At 39.8% G+C, this 16,379-nt stretch overlaps 1 protein-coding gene across 1 annotated transcript in view; it reads left to right on the top strand.

Annotated features, from left to right (window-relative positions):
• Positions 1 to 16,128, top strand: part of KITLG (KIT ligand) — a 34,770-nt gene extending 18,642 nt beyond the window's left edge. The window contains exons 4-9 of the mRNA XM_086610381.1: positions 1,130 to 1,309; positions 3,168 to 3,330; positions 4,230 to 4,325; positions 13,863 to 13,972; positions 14,475 to 14,551; positions 16,089 to 16,128. Coding sequence (XP_086466507.1) covers positions 1,130 to 1,309; positions 3,168 to 3,330; positions 4,230 to 4,325; positions 13,863 to 13,972; positions 14,475 to 14,551; positions 16,089 to 16,128 — 666 coding nt within the window. The remainder of the gene's footprint in view (positions 1 to 1,129; positions 1,310 to 3,167; positions 3,331 to 4,229; positions 4,326 to 13,862; positions 13,973 to 14,474; positions 14,552 to 16,088) is intronic.
• The last annotated feature ends 251 nt before the right edge of the window (positions 16,129 to 16,379 follow it).

Raw genomic sequence — 16,379 nt, 5'->3', positions numbered from 1 at the left:
TGGATTCAGTGGATGCTGGACACTGGGCAGCAACTGGAAACTGGTTTAGTGATACTGAGAGTACTATGGGGTTGCTGGGACAAGACCTTCATAGCTGGCAGGCTTTAATGATCCTGAGTCATTTTCAATTGTTGAAAAAATAGCTTCATACATGGAATAAATTCCCATAACATTTACCGTTAAAATTCAGCGTTTATTGGGAAGGGATTTCCAGGTACATGTTGTGTTGGGACTAGAGCACTACCTGTGTTTTTGCTGATCATATTTATTTAGGGTTTTTCTGAGCTGAGTGACTTTTTCTTTACTTGACTAATCTAAGTAAATCTAAGTAAAAGAAGCTGATTACTCCCTATAAGGCAGCAAGGTGAATGACCAGGCTTCAGTCACATGAACAGCTGTACAAGCTTTATCTGCAAACGAATTGCGTAGATGTCAGTAAAGATTTGAACTCTATTGCAGTGGTACAGATGTGGCAGATACAGCAACAGGCTGTGCAGAACCCTTTTGGTGAAAACTCAGGGAAAGAAAGATTTTAGATCTAGAAACTCTTCTCAGGAATGGCATTTAGTGAAAAAGCTGAAGAGAAGGAGTTAACTGAGCTAACTAGTTTAAAGGTGGAGAAAAGCACAGCTGGATTTAATGGAAAACATACACCAAAACCTTCCTCAGAAGAGACTTAAATCAGGGATCTTTGGGGTTAACTGAGTCATGTATGGTAACAATAATAAAATGAAAACTAAAATTGGTTTAAAGAAAGTCTGGAGAAGATTGTTAAAGCAGTAGTTATTTGAAAAAAAATATATAGGTTAATGAAAACATGGAAGAGGGTTCATAGTAGCATGTCCCAAGGCTTAAATTCTTGACAAACTGATGCTTAGTATTCATTAAGAGATGGCATTTAACAGACAACCATAAATATGTCTGTATTAGCGAGAATAAAAATTTTACCGAAAGGACTGAAGAGAAAGTTGGCCACACTAAGTAAGACAAATTTTAATTTAGACTTTCAAGATAATTATACTGTTCTTTTCAATTTAAATTTACTTTTGCACACTGAGGTGCTTAACCAGTTTTTGCAAAAGTCTGACATTTAATCTGCCTCTCTGTTTCTCTTTTTATTCCCTGACAGCCTAATCACTGTTGGTTGCATTTGATGGTGCCTGAATTTTCAAGGAGTCTACATAATCTTCTCCAGAAGTTTTCAGATATTTCGGATATGTCCGATGTTTTAAGCAACTATTCAATCATCAATAATCTCACAAGGATAATTAATGACCTTATGGCATGTCTAGCTTTTGATAAAAATAAGGTAATCTAATACAGAGTTTTTACTTTTATGCTGGATATTTTTGTTTGAACTTTCTGTTGCACAGTACTCAGTAAAAGTTTAAAGACGTCCAAAGCTCCATTAGATTTGTTCTCATTTCTAGTCCTGTACATCTGAAATCCTGCTTTGTTTAGAAATGCACTCAGTATGCCGTGCTAATGTTGGCTAGTTATCTCCTCTTTCAAAGGAACATGTCTTACAAGGAATTACAGTATATACAATGACCTGTATACAGTTATTTAAGTAGTCAAAAATGTAACTGTCATTCTTAAGATAATTAATTCATTCTGGTCTGTTTGAAACTAGCAGAAATCTTCCTTGTGCATCCATCTTAAGTTACTCATTTTGCTAGTAATCCTAATGTAAATTTAAAGATTATGTGGTTGAAGCTATTAATATACTCTTAATATTTATCACAGTGTGTGAGACTCTGAAAGCTTCACTATGATTTAATGAACTTTTTTATACAAAGACACAGCAAAGACTAGAGGATATCGGCCCATTTCCATGGATGCCGACAGCAGCTGGAAGGATTCCAGGAGTCTCACTCAAGAGGTGTCTGATTCTCTTGGGTGAAAATAATGGGGGAAAATTGACTTTCTAATCCCTTACCCAGCTCTAACCAGTCTATCAGTAATTAAAAATAAGTTCTGTAGTCAAAGGTTTTGTCTCACAGAACAAAATGGCCAAAATCCATCATGTTCTTTTGGGCAAGGATTTCATCTTCCATATACGCTTATTTTTGTCAAGTCAGTCCTTAGCTGTTGTAATTGCACCTTTTTAACACCCAGAATGAATCAAATGGACTGAAGTATTTAGACATTCCCTACCTTTCCATTTCAAACTTAATTCTGTCCAATCTTCTGTGTATATCTCTTTTTTTTTTCTTTTTTTTTTTTTCTCCTCCCTATTCTTGGCCTGATGAGTCAAGGCACTCAGCTGGGATGTGGTTGGGGAAGAGGAATTTTGTTGTATAGAATGAAAAAGTAAATAACCTGTAATTCAGAGAAACAACTAGCCATTGATTTCCTCTGAGAAGAATTATCTTAGGCCTAGTACTGTCAGCATTAAACATAAAATAATTTTGGACCCAAAACTAGGAAGTTTTCCTTAGTACATATTTAACCCATGTTCTTACCACTGTCCTCCTTGGGAGTATGGAGTAACCCCAGGCCAAATTCAACTTGCTGGCATATGAAACAGTTGTTGTCCAAGCCAAAGTCAGGTGAAAAGAACAAAAAAAGGAGATAACCATCAATGATCTTAACATGGACTTCAGTCTTGTTTAGTCTGGCATAACACACTTGTCTGTTAGACCTCAGAGTGATTTGACTTCCTTGTTTATAGTCGTACTCTTATTTTTAGATATGTTATCAGGGATCTCAGCCTGCTTCTGTGCAGTAGTGTATCCCAGCTATTGTATTCTATTCCTTGTACTCTTATGACAATAGCTATGATTGTGTTGTGTTCCTGTGCTCTGATTAAAAGGGTCATGTAGAACACTGCAAAGTAATGAGAAATCAAGGTAGTTATTTTTAATGAGGGAAATAAAAAAAGAAGGCTCTTTATTTTCAGCATAGGATGACCAACTGCCTTACATTCCTTGGCAGTTTTACAACACTGGATTAATAATTTATTTCTATTTGCAAAGCTTATTTGAAATCCTTAGATCAGAGGCCTTGTGTGTTTTTATGAAGATTGTGTACAGCAAATTTGGTCTTCTGTAGGTTAAAAACAAACTATTTTGTGTCATCTTTGGATATTTTTATCGTCTGTTGAGGTGCTGAAATGAACATCTCTCTTGACCTTCTTTCAAGCTAAATTCTATACTTTACCCTAGGATTTTGTAAAAGAAAATGGTCACCTTTATGAAGAAGGTCGCTTTGTTCCTGAGGACTTTTTTAGGCACTTTAATAGTACCATTGAGGTCTACAAGGAGTTTGCAGACACGTTGGATAAGAATGATTGCATTCTGCCTTCGACAGTAGAAACACCAGAGAATGGTAAGATGGCTCTCATCTGGGGGAACAGAATCTAAGTAGATATAAATGGGTGATTTTCATTTGATTTCAGAGGTGCTAAGGATCTGATACTGTATCTCCATGTCTCCTTTTTAATGCCAGTTAAAATTACTACCAATACTGAAGCTTATATTTCTGTTCTAAGTTGAGTTCTGTCTGGCAGTAAAACTAGTGCCATCGTTTCTAGTGACATCATTCCTTAATGTAATCCAAATAACCTCACAATACTCTGCTCTGTTTCTTTTCATCCCAAATATATCCTGGGTCATCTTTTTACATTGTTCTTCTTCTTATCTTCTATTAATGCTCTATTTAATTTTTATAAGGCAGTAAAGGAGCCTAAGATTGCACTACCGAAAGGATAGGAAGCTAGGACAAGTTGTAAATTGTAGTAGCCTCGAGTCACCTCTGTATTCATCCCACCCCTACTGAAAAGGGCCATGTTTACTTTATTTAAAAAAATCTAACGAGCTCAAGTCAGGCTCCTGCATTTCATTCTCATCCTTCCAGTAAATGGAGGTTTTATATTCTCTTTTTCTTCTATTCTCTCTAGTGGTAGTTATTAGCTTTTTAATTAGGGCAACGTATCCAGTTGCACAGTTACACCAGTAGTAACTAAAAGTATACCAGTGCCATAACCTAAGAACTTGTTTAAAGCAATTGCTTTTCCAGAATAGCTATTCAGCAGCAGCTCAGTGTGTAGCCACATGTGCCTCTTAATAAGACTGCCTTTTTTGACTTAATCCACTGTAAACAGCCCCGTAGCCAGATTTTTAAAACAGCCGTATAGCCACATCAGAGTAGCCCTATAGCCCATCATCTTATACAGAGGGAACTGTATTTTAAGTTACGTAATGCTGACACAATCATTTTCTATTTAGATTCCGGAGTCGCTGTCACAAAAACATTTTTGTTTCCTCCTGTTGCTGCCAGCTCCCTTAGGAATGACAGCATTGGCAGTAACACTAGCAGTAACAGTAAGTACAAGTGATTGAATTAATATATGTGTCTCCATTTTGTTCTGGTAGCTGGTTGTTCTGAGAGCTCAGAGGAAAAGAATGTCATTAATTGTGCAAATTAATGGAAAGTTACTTGTGCCTGATGGTATACCATGTGTTTCTCAGCTGTCATACTGAAACGCAATGAACTTATCTAATCAAAATTTAGAGATGCTATCAAGTTACAATGATGTGACAGCTCTCTACAACTTGGAGAGGGCAAGTCTCTTCGTTTTGGCTGTCATGAGGTCTCACTAGTCATATGGCCTCAGTAAACTTGGCTATTGTAGACACCTCATTTTCACTCTCAGAAAAGGAAGTTGCTCCAAATGAACAGAATAGCTGTCCTGAATTGGTCCTAGGGCACTCATGTGGATAAAGAGGTTGCCTGTACATTGCATTTTGAGAGTATTGTCAATCCCAAGCTTGACAACAAACCTGAAGACAGTCCCTGTGTTTACTTTCTGTAGTCACAGTAGGGCCAGCTCCACAGTCAGTGTGCTTTTGGTTGAGGTCGGGGACAAAGTTGCTACACTTTTGGCAGGCTGTAATCTTCTCTCTGGCATGGCCATCTTCGTGTTTGTTGTCTGTCTTGGTCAGTGTATTGCATGACTGGTCACTGACAAGTAAGAGATCCCAGAATTGGTGCTGTAAGAGCTTAAACACTACCCATCAGGAGGTCAGAAGGGGTACAGGAACCTGAGTGAAGAGAAACAATGAAGTTTCAGAGACTTTTAGTGGCATCATGTACAACAGGATGAATACCCTCTAGAGCTTTCCATGTGAACAAAAGAAGGGGGTCTTCCTGAGGTTCCTGAAATGGTGATTAAAACTTAACCATGTTGTTTCCCTTGTTCCTATTTCCTCCTTTCACTTCACTAGCATCCATGTTATCTAAACATGTGATGAAGAAGTGTGTGGCTGGTACTTCTTGTGCTTAAGAAAACATGGGCAAGGCAGCCTGAGGTAGCCTGGTGAGCACAACAGTAGCTCCTGACGGTGGGACAGATACTTCTAAGGTTGGGTATCTTCTCACGCTCCTTCTCTTGGGAATGTGTAATCTAGTTATTTTCTGGGTTTTTATCACCATGCATGCTACCTTGTTGTGGTTTAGGCTGCTCCAGCAACTAAACTCCACACAGCTGCTTGCTCACTCCTCCCCTTAGTGAAGTGGAGAGGAGAAAAATGTAATAAAAGGACTGAGGGTTGAGACAAGAATAGAGGGAGCACCCACCAACCATGGTCCTGGGCAAAAGCAACTCGGCTTGGGAACAAGACAACTAAATTTATTAACAGTTACTTGAGAGCATGAAGAGAAACAAAGCCAGATCTTAAAACAACACCTTTCTCCCCCTTTCATTTTCTTCCCGGCTCTACCTCCTTCCCCAGCAGTGCAGGGGGACAGGGAACAAGAGAGTGCGGGTCAGTTCATCCCATGTTGTTACTGACGCTCCTTTTCTTAAAGGAGGAGGAGTCCTTACACCCTTTTTTCCCTTGCTCCAGTGGATCCCCTACTCACAAGGAAAATCCACAGACTTCTCCAGCATGAGTCCTACCTGCAGGACGCAATCCTTCCCCATCGGATTGCTCCAGTGCAGACTTTTACCACAGTCACAGATTCTTAGGGAGTTGTTGCCACTCGCTCCGGCATGGGTCGTCACACGGACTCTAGATGCGTCTCTACCTTGTCGTGCGTCCCCTGCTCCACGACCGTCCTCAGGCTCAGGCATCTCTTCTCCAGCGTGGGCTTCTCCACGGGCTGTGAGTGGGTCTCTGCTCCACTGAGGCCATTCCTGGCTGCAGGGGTCCACCTGCCATCTCGCCACCGATTGCAGGGGAAACTCAGCTCCAGCACACCTCGTCCTGTTCCATCTTCACTGACCTGGTGTCTGTGTGGCCGTTTGTCTCAGATCTCAGTCCTCTCTGGGTGAACTCAGCCCAGCGGCACCCTGGGAGCAGGGCGCTCCCCGAGTTCCCCAGCCGGCTCGCCACCGCCATCCTCAGTGGGTGGCGTCGGCCCTGCGCGGGCAGCTGCTTGGCCGGGAGCTGGGGAGCGGGGGCAGTGCCCTCTTCCCTTCCCTCCTCACTCCCGGGCAAAGCACCTTTTCCGGTTCCTTTGTCCCAACTTAAATAGGGCAATTGACAGAGGCACTGATTGGCTCAACCCCGAGGGGGATGGGAGTCGGATCTGGTGGCCAGAGATGGGTTCTAAAACCAGGGAAATCACAGGGAGCAAATACCCTCTCCTGCCACCAGCACCCCTTCACACAAACCCAGCACATACCTCTCAGTTGGCCTACAGCCGCTGTCAGATTTGAAGCCCTTCCTGATTGCTTTCTAGTTAAGAGAGGGTCTTAAGTCATCATTCCCCAAAACCATCTGAGTAGAAGACTGAAACAAAAACTACCTTTGACTCCTGGCTGCCAGCCTGCCACTCTGGAGAAGAGAAGTCTCACTGCCATAAATTCCTCACCAAGAGGTCACAGAGCTGGCTGCAAATAACCTGAGGAGGCCAGGGACAATTGAGGCAGCAGGAGGGGCTACAGAGCGCATTCCTGTCTCTCTCAGGTCTGAACATGGGATAATTTTTGCTGTTGCTGCTAGAGGAAGAATATTCAGCTGCAGCCTGAAGCCATGGGAATGGATCAAGGAGCCAAAAGAAAGACTGAGAGATTACAGGAGTAGTTGACATGAAAGGAGTTTGACCCAGCACAGTGTCGGGAGGGATGCTGGGCAGCGCAGCAAAGTGTGGCACCTGTGCTGTACTGTGGAGGAGAGCACAGGAGCAGGTTTGTTAATCTCGTTTTATAGCGGGAACTGATAATCCAGCAGGAAAACAGCCTAATTAAAATAATGCAGTAAGTCAAAGAAATTGCTTGGCTGGCCATATGCTGTACAGGTGTGTTTTAGCTGATTATCATTCTCTTAAGCAATTTATTGGAAAATTGGATAGCAGTTAACAGCCTTATGTAGAAATGACATGAGGACTGCATGTCTGGGGGCAGTTTGAACTCGTAATCAGATTAAATTACATTAACTTGGACATTGAATGCTGACTAGTTACACTTGAGTTATTTGGAGTATTTTGAGGGGAGAGACCGGTGGCGTGTTTATTGGCATCTCTTACTCCCTGAAAATGGTCTTCAAGACTGATTTTATTTTTTCTTGCCTATATTGCTGAGTAAATTTTCTTTTTCTAGTTAACTCCTACCTTCTTGGAAGGAACAACAGTGAATAACCCTTATTACTTCTCCTGTGAAGACTCCCCAGTCCAGGGGATCCTATCTGGTGGCTTCAGTACAGTTGTTAGAACAGCACCACTAGATTCAAATTTCAAAAAGGAAAATATTTAGAGAAGAGGGGAAACCTGAAAAAACATCTCCAGACACAAACTACTGTATTTTTTTTTTTAATGACCCTCTTTAATTTTAAACGGTTTTAAATTGACCTATTTAAAATTTATTAATTTTAGTTTCTAGACCATTTAGAAGCATTCATTGTTTGCAAAAGAACCCCTCCAGATTAATAACAAATTTTGAATCTATTTATAGTCTGTATAGTCAGATTACTTGAACTGCTCTTAATTCTAAATTCAGCTTAGACAAACCTGAAGTGCATCATCTAATAAAATAATTTGTGAAATAATTATATAGAAATTGTATATAATATAAATTAACTAAATTACTTTTTTTTCATGTTGTTGCTACATTTGTTGAAAGACTTATATTTCATGGTTTCTTTGTTATTACACAATGATAAAATTAAACCACTATTATAGAGTAGAACCTTAACTAAATCTATGCCAAAAGCCTTACCCCAGCTAAGTGTAAAATGGAACAATTATCCCATTCTAATTTTTCTTGAATGGCAATAGTGCTGTTTTCATGCTTGTAATATTAAATGTGGATCTGTGGCATGTTTCCACTCCACCTTTTCCACCATGAAATTCTCAAACACCACCACCCCCAATTTATTTAGGCTGGCTTGTTTTCTTCTCTTTGTGTTACATGACTATAATCCAATTTAAATTCTAATTAACTGTTTAAGTCTCAGTGTCATTGATATTTCTCTGGATCATTGTATCATGCATAGTCTAGGGAATTGAGCTGAGATGGTTCCTATGTGAAGAACAATGTCAGAATAAGAATTCTTAAGTCCTGATCTCTTCGTTCAGTGGTTGAAACAAACAATAAATACTATTTTTTATTAGTATTTTTTTCTCCTTGTCAGATGGATCTCATGTTACTTTGGTTAAAGCTTGAACTTACTAACTGTTACTAACACTTCTCACTCAATTTACTTCCATGGTATTATTTATATTTTCATGGAAGGTTCAGTGTTGCTTTCTTCCATTTTTGCCTGTAATTTCTTCACAGTAATTTAGCTTTATTATTCAGTACTGAACAACTCAAAGAACATGTAAACACAGAGATCTCTGTTTTCAGGAAGAAGATCTACTTTTATAATTAAGCAAAGAATACCATAGTTTAATTCAGTAATTGCACAGCAATTTGAAAATGGTCACCCATGGTGTTTCCTTCTGTGCCTTTGTTCCAACTTTATAGTTAATGGAAAACCCTAATGAACAGGTGAGAGCTGCTCTGCAGTTTTATAGATAAGATCTTGTGGTAATTGTGTTGGAGCTGAGCAGAGGTAAACTGAAAATTCCTTTCAGACATGTATGGCAAAAAATGGAGCCAATGCTTTGAATTATAATTGCTTGCTAAACCGACATACATGGCTCAAGGTGGAGAGAAGTTCCATAACTTCATTGTGTAACTGAGTGGCTTTTAATGGAAATATAATTTTGTTCACATCTTAATATCCCAATGTCCATGAAGACTTTACATAAATCTACATCAGATGAGCTCGCTTCCTAAGGGTTTCTCCTCTCCCAGAAGGAGCAGAGTGAGAGCTCTGAGAGGTGCTGGCCTGCTTCCACTCCCCTTTTGCACCTTGCTGGATAGAGTGAATAATTTTATTGTAAGTGAAGAATACACTAACTGCAAAGCCAGCAGTTGCCTTGACGTTGCCAATGGAGTTCACACAGTTACTGATGATACACCTGGTTCCTCCTATTACCTCTCCTACTCTGCCTTTGCAACTACTGTGAGTGAGAATCTTTCTGTGTAGAGCTCTGAAGTTTCTAACAGAGGAAAAGATCCCTATGGAAGGAACAAAAAACTATTGGCAGGCAGCTCGCTTTCCTTATCTCCCTTTCCTTCATTAGGACGCAGATCCCTGGGAGGTTCTTCAGACTGAAAAGTATCCAACCTGTTCTGTTTTATGTGTTACTATAAATAAAAGGCACATGAAGAAACCTGCCATGACTCATTTCATTCTTTCCAGGTCTTTCAGGAGACTTTTTTCTGAACTTGAAAGTGAAATTAAATAATCAGTTGTTGTTTGCTTTTTAACGTAGTTATGGGTTACCTAACTTTCAAATTAAGGAGGCAGAGTTACTGAATGCCTTCTTTGCCTCAGTCTATGCTGCTGGAGGCTATCCTGATGAGCCCTGGAACCCTGAGGCTCCTGAGGAAGTCAGGATAGAGGAGGAGTCTATCCTGGTTGATGAGGACTTCGTTAGGGACCGGTTAAGCAACCTGACCATCCATAAATCCATGGGTCCTGATGGGATGCACCCGTGGGTGCTGAGGGAGGTGGTGGATGTCATTGCCAGATGACTCGCCATTATCTTTGCCAAATCGTGGGGAATGGCAGAGGTGCCTGAGGACTGGAGGAAAGCAAATGTCACTCCGGTCTTCAAAAAGGGCAAGAAGGAAGACCCAGGTAACTGTAGACCAGTCAGCCTCACCTCCATCCTGGGAAAGATAATAGAACAACTTATCCTTGGTGCTGTCTCTAGGCATATCAAGGATAAGAGGGTCATTAGGGGCAGTCAACATGGCTTCACTAAGGGGAAATCGTGCTTGACAAACCTGATAGCCTTTTATGAGGACATCATCCAGCGGGTGGATGATGGTAGAGCAGTGGATGTGGTCTGTCTTGACTTCAGTAAAGCATTTGACACAGTCTCCCACGGCATCCTCACAGCTAAACTGAGGAAGCGTGGGCTGGATGATCGGGTAGTGAGGTGGATTGTGAACTGGCTGAAGGATAGAAGCCAGAGAGTAATGGTCAATGGGACAGAGTCCAGTTGGAGGCCTGTATCCAGTGGAGTCCCTCAAGGGTCGGTACTGGGACATGTATTGTTCAACATATTCATCAATGATTTGGATGAGGGAATAGAGTGCATGGTCAGCAAGTTTGCTGATGACACTAAACTGGGAAGAGTGGCTGACACACCTGAAGGCTGTGCTGCCATTCAGAGAGACCTGGACAGGCTGGAGAGTTGGGCAGGGAGAAATTTAATGAAATACAACAAGGGCAAGTGTAGAGTCTTGCATCTGGGTAAGAACAACCCCATGTACCAGTACAAGTTTGGGGGACTGAACTGTTGGGGAACAGCACAGGGGAAAGGGACCTGGGGGTCCTGGTGGACAGCAGGATGACCATGAGCCAGCAATGTGCCCTTGTGGCCAAAAAGGCCAATGGCATCCCAGGGTGTATTAGAAGGGGTATGGTTAGTAGGTCGAGAGAGGTTCTCCTCCCCCTCTACTCTGCCCTGGTGAGGCCACATCTGGAATATTGTGTCCAGTTCTGGGCCCCTCAGTTCAAGAAGGACAGGGAACTGCTTGAGAGAGTCCAGCGTAGGGCCACAAAGATGATTAAGGGTGTGGAGATCTCCCTTATGAGGAAAGGCTGAGGGAGCTGGGTCTCTTTAGCTCAGGAGACTGAGGGGGGGACCTCATTAATGTTTATAAATATGTAAAGGGTGACTGTCATGAGGATGGAGCCAGGCTCTTCTCAGTGGCATCCAATGATAGGACAAGGGGAAATGGATATAAGCTGGAACATAGGAGGTTTCACTTTAACATGAGGAAGAATTTCTTCCCAGTAAGGGTAACAGAACACTGGAACAGGCTGCCCAGAGAGGTTGTGGAGTCTCCTTCTCTGGAGATGTTCGAAACCTGCCTGGACGTGTTCTTGTGTGATCTGATCTAGGTGGTCCTGCTCCGGCAGGGGGATTGGACTCGATGATCCTTTGAGGTCCCTTCCAATACCTAACATTCTGTGATTCATACACTATCAAGTTATGAAAAAAAATCTGATGCTATCTTTAAAGGGTAGGCTGGGGAGAGTGTCACAATTTGACTGTATTTAGGCTCTGTCCCTGGTTGCAGATCCTCACACGAAAAGCTAATTATGAATTCCTTTCAGTTTTCATAGACGCTGAAGAAAGCATCTGCATTGGAGATGCCTTCTCAGAAAACAGTTTTTACCACTTTTAGCTATCTCGTTGTAAAGGGAGCTTCTCCGTTGTCTAAGACTTTCTGAAGTTTGTGAAAAATAATGGTAAAAATGTAGATTCTAGACTATCACTGATCGCCCTGCATACAGAACATTTCTTTAGAAGGTCATGTAAAAATCAGCATACTTGCCATGACATGCTGCCCAGCATTGCAGAGTAGGCAGAGGATTTTAGAGCTTATACATTCTACCATAACATGTTATCAAATAAATTATGCTCTATGTGACCTGAAGAGTTTTTCCTTTGATTTTTATTTCACTTTTAATTTTTTTCTGAAGTATGCAGGGCAGATTCCAGAAAACATGACCATCCCCATAGGATTTACATAATTCAGTTGTATAACTCAGTGGCGTCTCACTGGGAAGAATGGCTAATGGTATTAGGCAAATCAGTGTTGCATTTTTCTTGACTAGAGCACAAGAGCAATATAGGAATTTTCTTCTGAGAATACAATTCAGATAAAGTAATGACAGGATTTTTTTTTTTTTTTTTTTTTTTGAGATGTTCAGACTGGCTTTACTCCACTGGAGTTTGTCCAGATTTCTTGAAGGTCAGTTCTGCGAGCAAACCTCCTCTATGCCTAATCTGGGACAGACAGTTTGAGAAAAAATATACCGCTCTATTTAATTTCTGCTCTTGGTTTTAATGTCTGAGCAGTCAGAGGCAGACTAATCGATAGCCTCTCTTTTTCAGCTGATGTTCTCCTCCGTAGAACTTTGTCTGCTATCTTTCCCTTCTCCTCTGTAGACAGATTTCTTTCATGGTAAGCTAGCATCGGTTCTGCTTGGCCCATGTTTCCTTTCAGTGTGCCGAGTCTGCTGGATATAAGTAAAATTCAAGCTCATATAGTCAGAACCTAGAGTTTGTAAACAGTGTATGAGAGACAGAGATACATGTAGTATATCGGTGTATCAGATACAGACTTTTTCTTTTCTTACTTTGTAGTTCTGTCTACCATGGCTCCAGAAAACACAGCTGAATTTCAGAGATAAAAAGGACGTTTGTGTAAAAGCTTGCAAAATGACAACCAGAAAATCTCAGAGAGTTGAAAATGAGTTGCTAGTTCATTATGAGAATGCTCCTTTCTAAACTAAAGTGTTTTCTTAGAGACTGTTTAATAACCTACTAAATGCACATTGTTTGACTCAGTGTATCACACCGTATGTGCTTAGACGTTTGCAGTTTGCATGTCACAGAAATTTCTAGTGCTACCAGTACGTTTTCATTTCTGTATCTAATCACCTACGCTTTTCCAGTTCTTACAGTTTGGTTCTTTTCCTGTAATCTGACAGTACACCCACCATTCGAGCCGCAGACACCGAGTCTTGAAATGAACTGAAACTGGGTGGATAGTGTCTAAACTAGCAGTCTCCCATGGCTCACTTTGCATTTCAGAAGGTGGATCCCAGGGTGACTCTGTAGGATTTTTCACATCCTGCTCTTGAGAGCCACATTTTAGTCTCAACATGCATACAGCTCCCTGTGAGAGCCATGGCATTGCTTGTGTATGTGAAAGACTAGGATTGGGGCTCTTCCGTAAAAAATGTAGAAAGCTCTCAAGAAATGGTTACAACAAAATAACACACAGCTAGATTTCAAGGTACAAGGGTTTGATCCTAGTGAAATTAGCGAGACCTTTCCAGACAGGCATTAGAAGTGAAGTCATGCTTATTTTGTTAAATTAACCTTCCTCGAGAAGCCTCATCTTGGTCGTTCATTAGCGGCAAGGCAAAGTGTCTATCTGCAGTCAGTGGGATGTGTCTTACGGAACTTAAGCAAGTACATGAAGTGACAGATATATTCTCTTCCAAAGAATTACTTTGTTTTACACAATAGGACCTTTAAAAATTGATAAACTCAGAATTTTGAAGTGCAGGAAGGAGAAAATGCTCTACAAATGACAAAACTGTTGAAACTATTCCACACAGCTGTTTCAGAAATGGAATGACCATCCTTGTGGTCAAAAATGTCCTGTGAGACTTTGTATGAAGTGCACCTCATGTACACAGCACTTTGAAGTATCTGTTCTGCTAAGACGCCATTTTGTAGGTGATGCATAAAAGTGCTCTTGCTAATAGTGTTGCCCTGAAGATAGTTTTCTGCTATAAATCTGTCTTCACTAACGAGAACATCTGTAATTACAGAAGAGGCACTTGGCTTCATTAGCAGCTCCAGCCTGCAAGGGATCAGCATAGCACTGACATCATTGCTGTCTCTTTTTATTGGCTTTGTTTTGGGAGCCATATACTGGAAGGTAAGAAATACTACATTTAATTGTTTACATAATGATACTACATTTCTTAGCTATGAGGAGGCGGGAAGAACAGAACCATTCTGCATTTGAAAGCAAGAGCCATCTCCTTTGATCTTCACTGAACTGTGTGACATGCGAATGTAAATCTATGTTGTCAAATTCTTGAATTCCACCAGCAAAGTGCAAGTCCTGTCTTATCAGCATGATAGCTGTCTAATTGGAAATTAAAAGCATGGATTCCCTCAATTTCTTGGTTCTATTATATCATCAGAGGAGGATTCTTTTTCTTTTACCCCTTGTGCCTCTGTCTAAAATACAAAAGCTTTGATAGTAAAATTATACCAGTAGCAGATGTATGTTAGAGGACAAGATTTGGCCTACATTTTGTGCAAGATAACTTTGATAAATATTGAAGATTTGAAGCAAACTGAAACATACAATTGTTTAGGGAGTTGTTAAAGAAAGCTTTAGAATATTTATATTTAATGCATTTTCTTCCTAGAAAACACATCCCAAATCTAGACCAGAAAGTGATGAAACTACACAGTGTCATGACTGTCAAGAGGAAAATGAGATAAGGTATATTATTTCACTTTATATACATATATACAAATGTAAGTTTAGCTTTGAGAGCTAATTCATGAAGATTTCTCTCTAGCTCTAAGACAATCACAAAAAAAACCCCCACAAGGTCTTGCTGTAGCAGCAAAATATGCATTTTAGGTGTGCCCTTTAAAGGAGCTTCCAGTTTAAATGTAAAAATTGATAAGAAGGAGATTTCTGCATACAAAACTTTATTAAAGGGATATCACCTTTACTTTGTCTGTCCATACTTCCACTGTGAGAAAGGATTTCTGAGACCTACAGGGGAAGCAACAAAAAATTTTGTTGAATTTTGTTATTTGCTGTGTAGTGTAAAGCTGGGTTGATATTAAGTAAATAAATGGAAAACAATGTCTCCCTGGCTGTGTTCCTAAATCCTTCTAAATAATTTTACATTAACATTTTTTTCGGTTCTTTCACTTTTTTACATTCTTCAGAGTATGTGTATGTAAGCATCTATGTTTTCTGGGTTTTTTTAATGTTCATAGAAAGTTAATGAGAACTCATTCACATCTTAATAACTTCCCAAGGTCATCCTGAAATGATTCACAGCTCTATTCATACTTAAACACTGCTTTATCTGATTTGTAAGCAGAAAAAATTCTATGTAACTCAGTCAGTCAGATATACCTTAGAAATAACAGCTGAAGACATTAAAAGTTTCTTGGACATGACTTGGGTAAAGAAGTCTGTGAAATTCAGAAAAGGACTTAGGGATATTTTAAGTTAGAATAGTTTATGCTCAAGTGTTTTGAGAGGTTTTTTTTACCCTCATATTTCAGGGTGTTTAGTCAAATTTTAACTATGAGAGATTGAGGGAAAGATCTGATGCAGGTGGCAGATGGACACATCTTATCCTGTGTGCTTCTCGCACTGTGTGAAATGCCTGGTGCTGCCCGCTGCCGAAGGCAGAAATAGGTGAAGTTCTGATCTAGCAGTTTTGTCACAGGAGCTGAAATTTTCAGTGTTTAAAGTTTCTAGAATAATAACATTCTTAAAACATTTTTTTTTGTGTGTACAGTACATAGAATGGAAGACTGTGTATTTACTAAGTATATTAGTTGCTACAAATAACTCAACCTGCACCTCATAATAGGTGTTAAAACTTGTGAAATGTAATATGCATCATCCTTTTAACTTAACTTTGTGGGAAGTATAAAACATTGCTTTATAGGAAGAAAAGAGGAAAGAGGAAACAATTAGTTAAATGCAGGAGATGACCTTAACAGGACATTTAAACAGGTTACATTCTCCATCACACATCTTCTTAAATATATAGCATATATTTTTTTCTCCCTCCTCCCTGAGAAATTTGTAATATTCATCTATAACTAGGAAGACCTAATAGCAAACATAAATTCTAATACTTTATAAAGGATTAAAATCTAAAATCTAATAAAGGATTCCCTTTTATTATACATAAATATTTTTATTGTAACTAACTGATAAATCCTTCCATTCTGTTTCCTTGAAACACTAGGATCGTAGTAATAAAGTATCATTTTTTTTTCAGTATGTTGCAGCAAAAAGAAAAGGAACATCTACAAGTGTAGCTGTTGCTTTTTCTCCCTCAACACTGTTACTGTTTCGAGTACTGGTAAGTTGTTAGGTTTGAGTCTTACTATAGGCTTAATAACTTCTGGCTGTTGAAATAGAAAGTGATTCAGAGTCCATTTTGGGGAAAAAAAAAATAAAAATAAAACTTGTTATCTGTAGGCTTCATTTGTACCTAAGATCTTTAGCAGCTAGTGTAATTAATCCCATATCATTAATTTAGGCATTGGACTTTTAACCTGAATATTAC

The sequence above is a fragment of the Tauraco erythrolophus genome, chromosome 4 (genome assembly GCF_009769465.1).
Source record: "Tauraco erythrolophus isolate bTauEry1 chromosome 4, bTauEry1.pri, whole genome shotgun sequence".
Taxonomy (NCBI): domain Eukaryota; kingdom Metazoa; phylum Chordata; class Aves; order Musophagiformes; family Musophagidae; genus Tauraco; species Tauraco erythrolophus.
The sequence above is the reverse complement of the archived record's forward strand: the minus strand, read 5'-3'. Positions and strand labels throughout refer to the sequence as shown.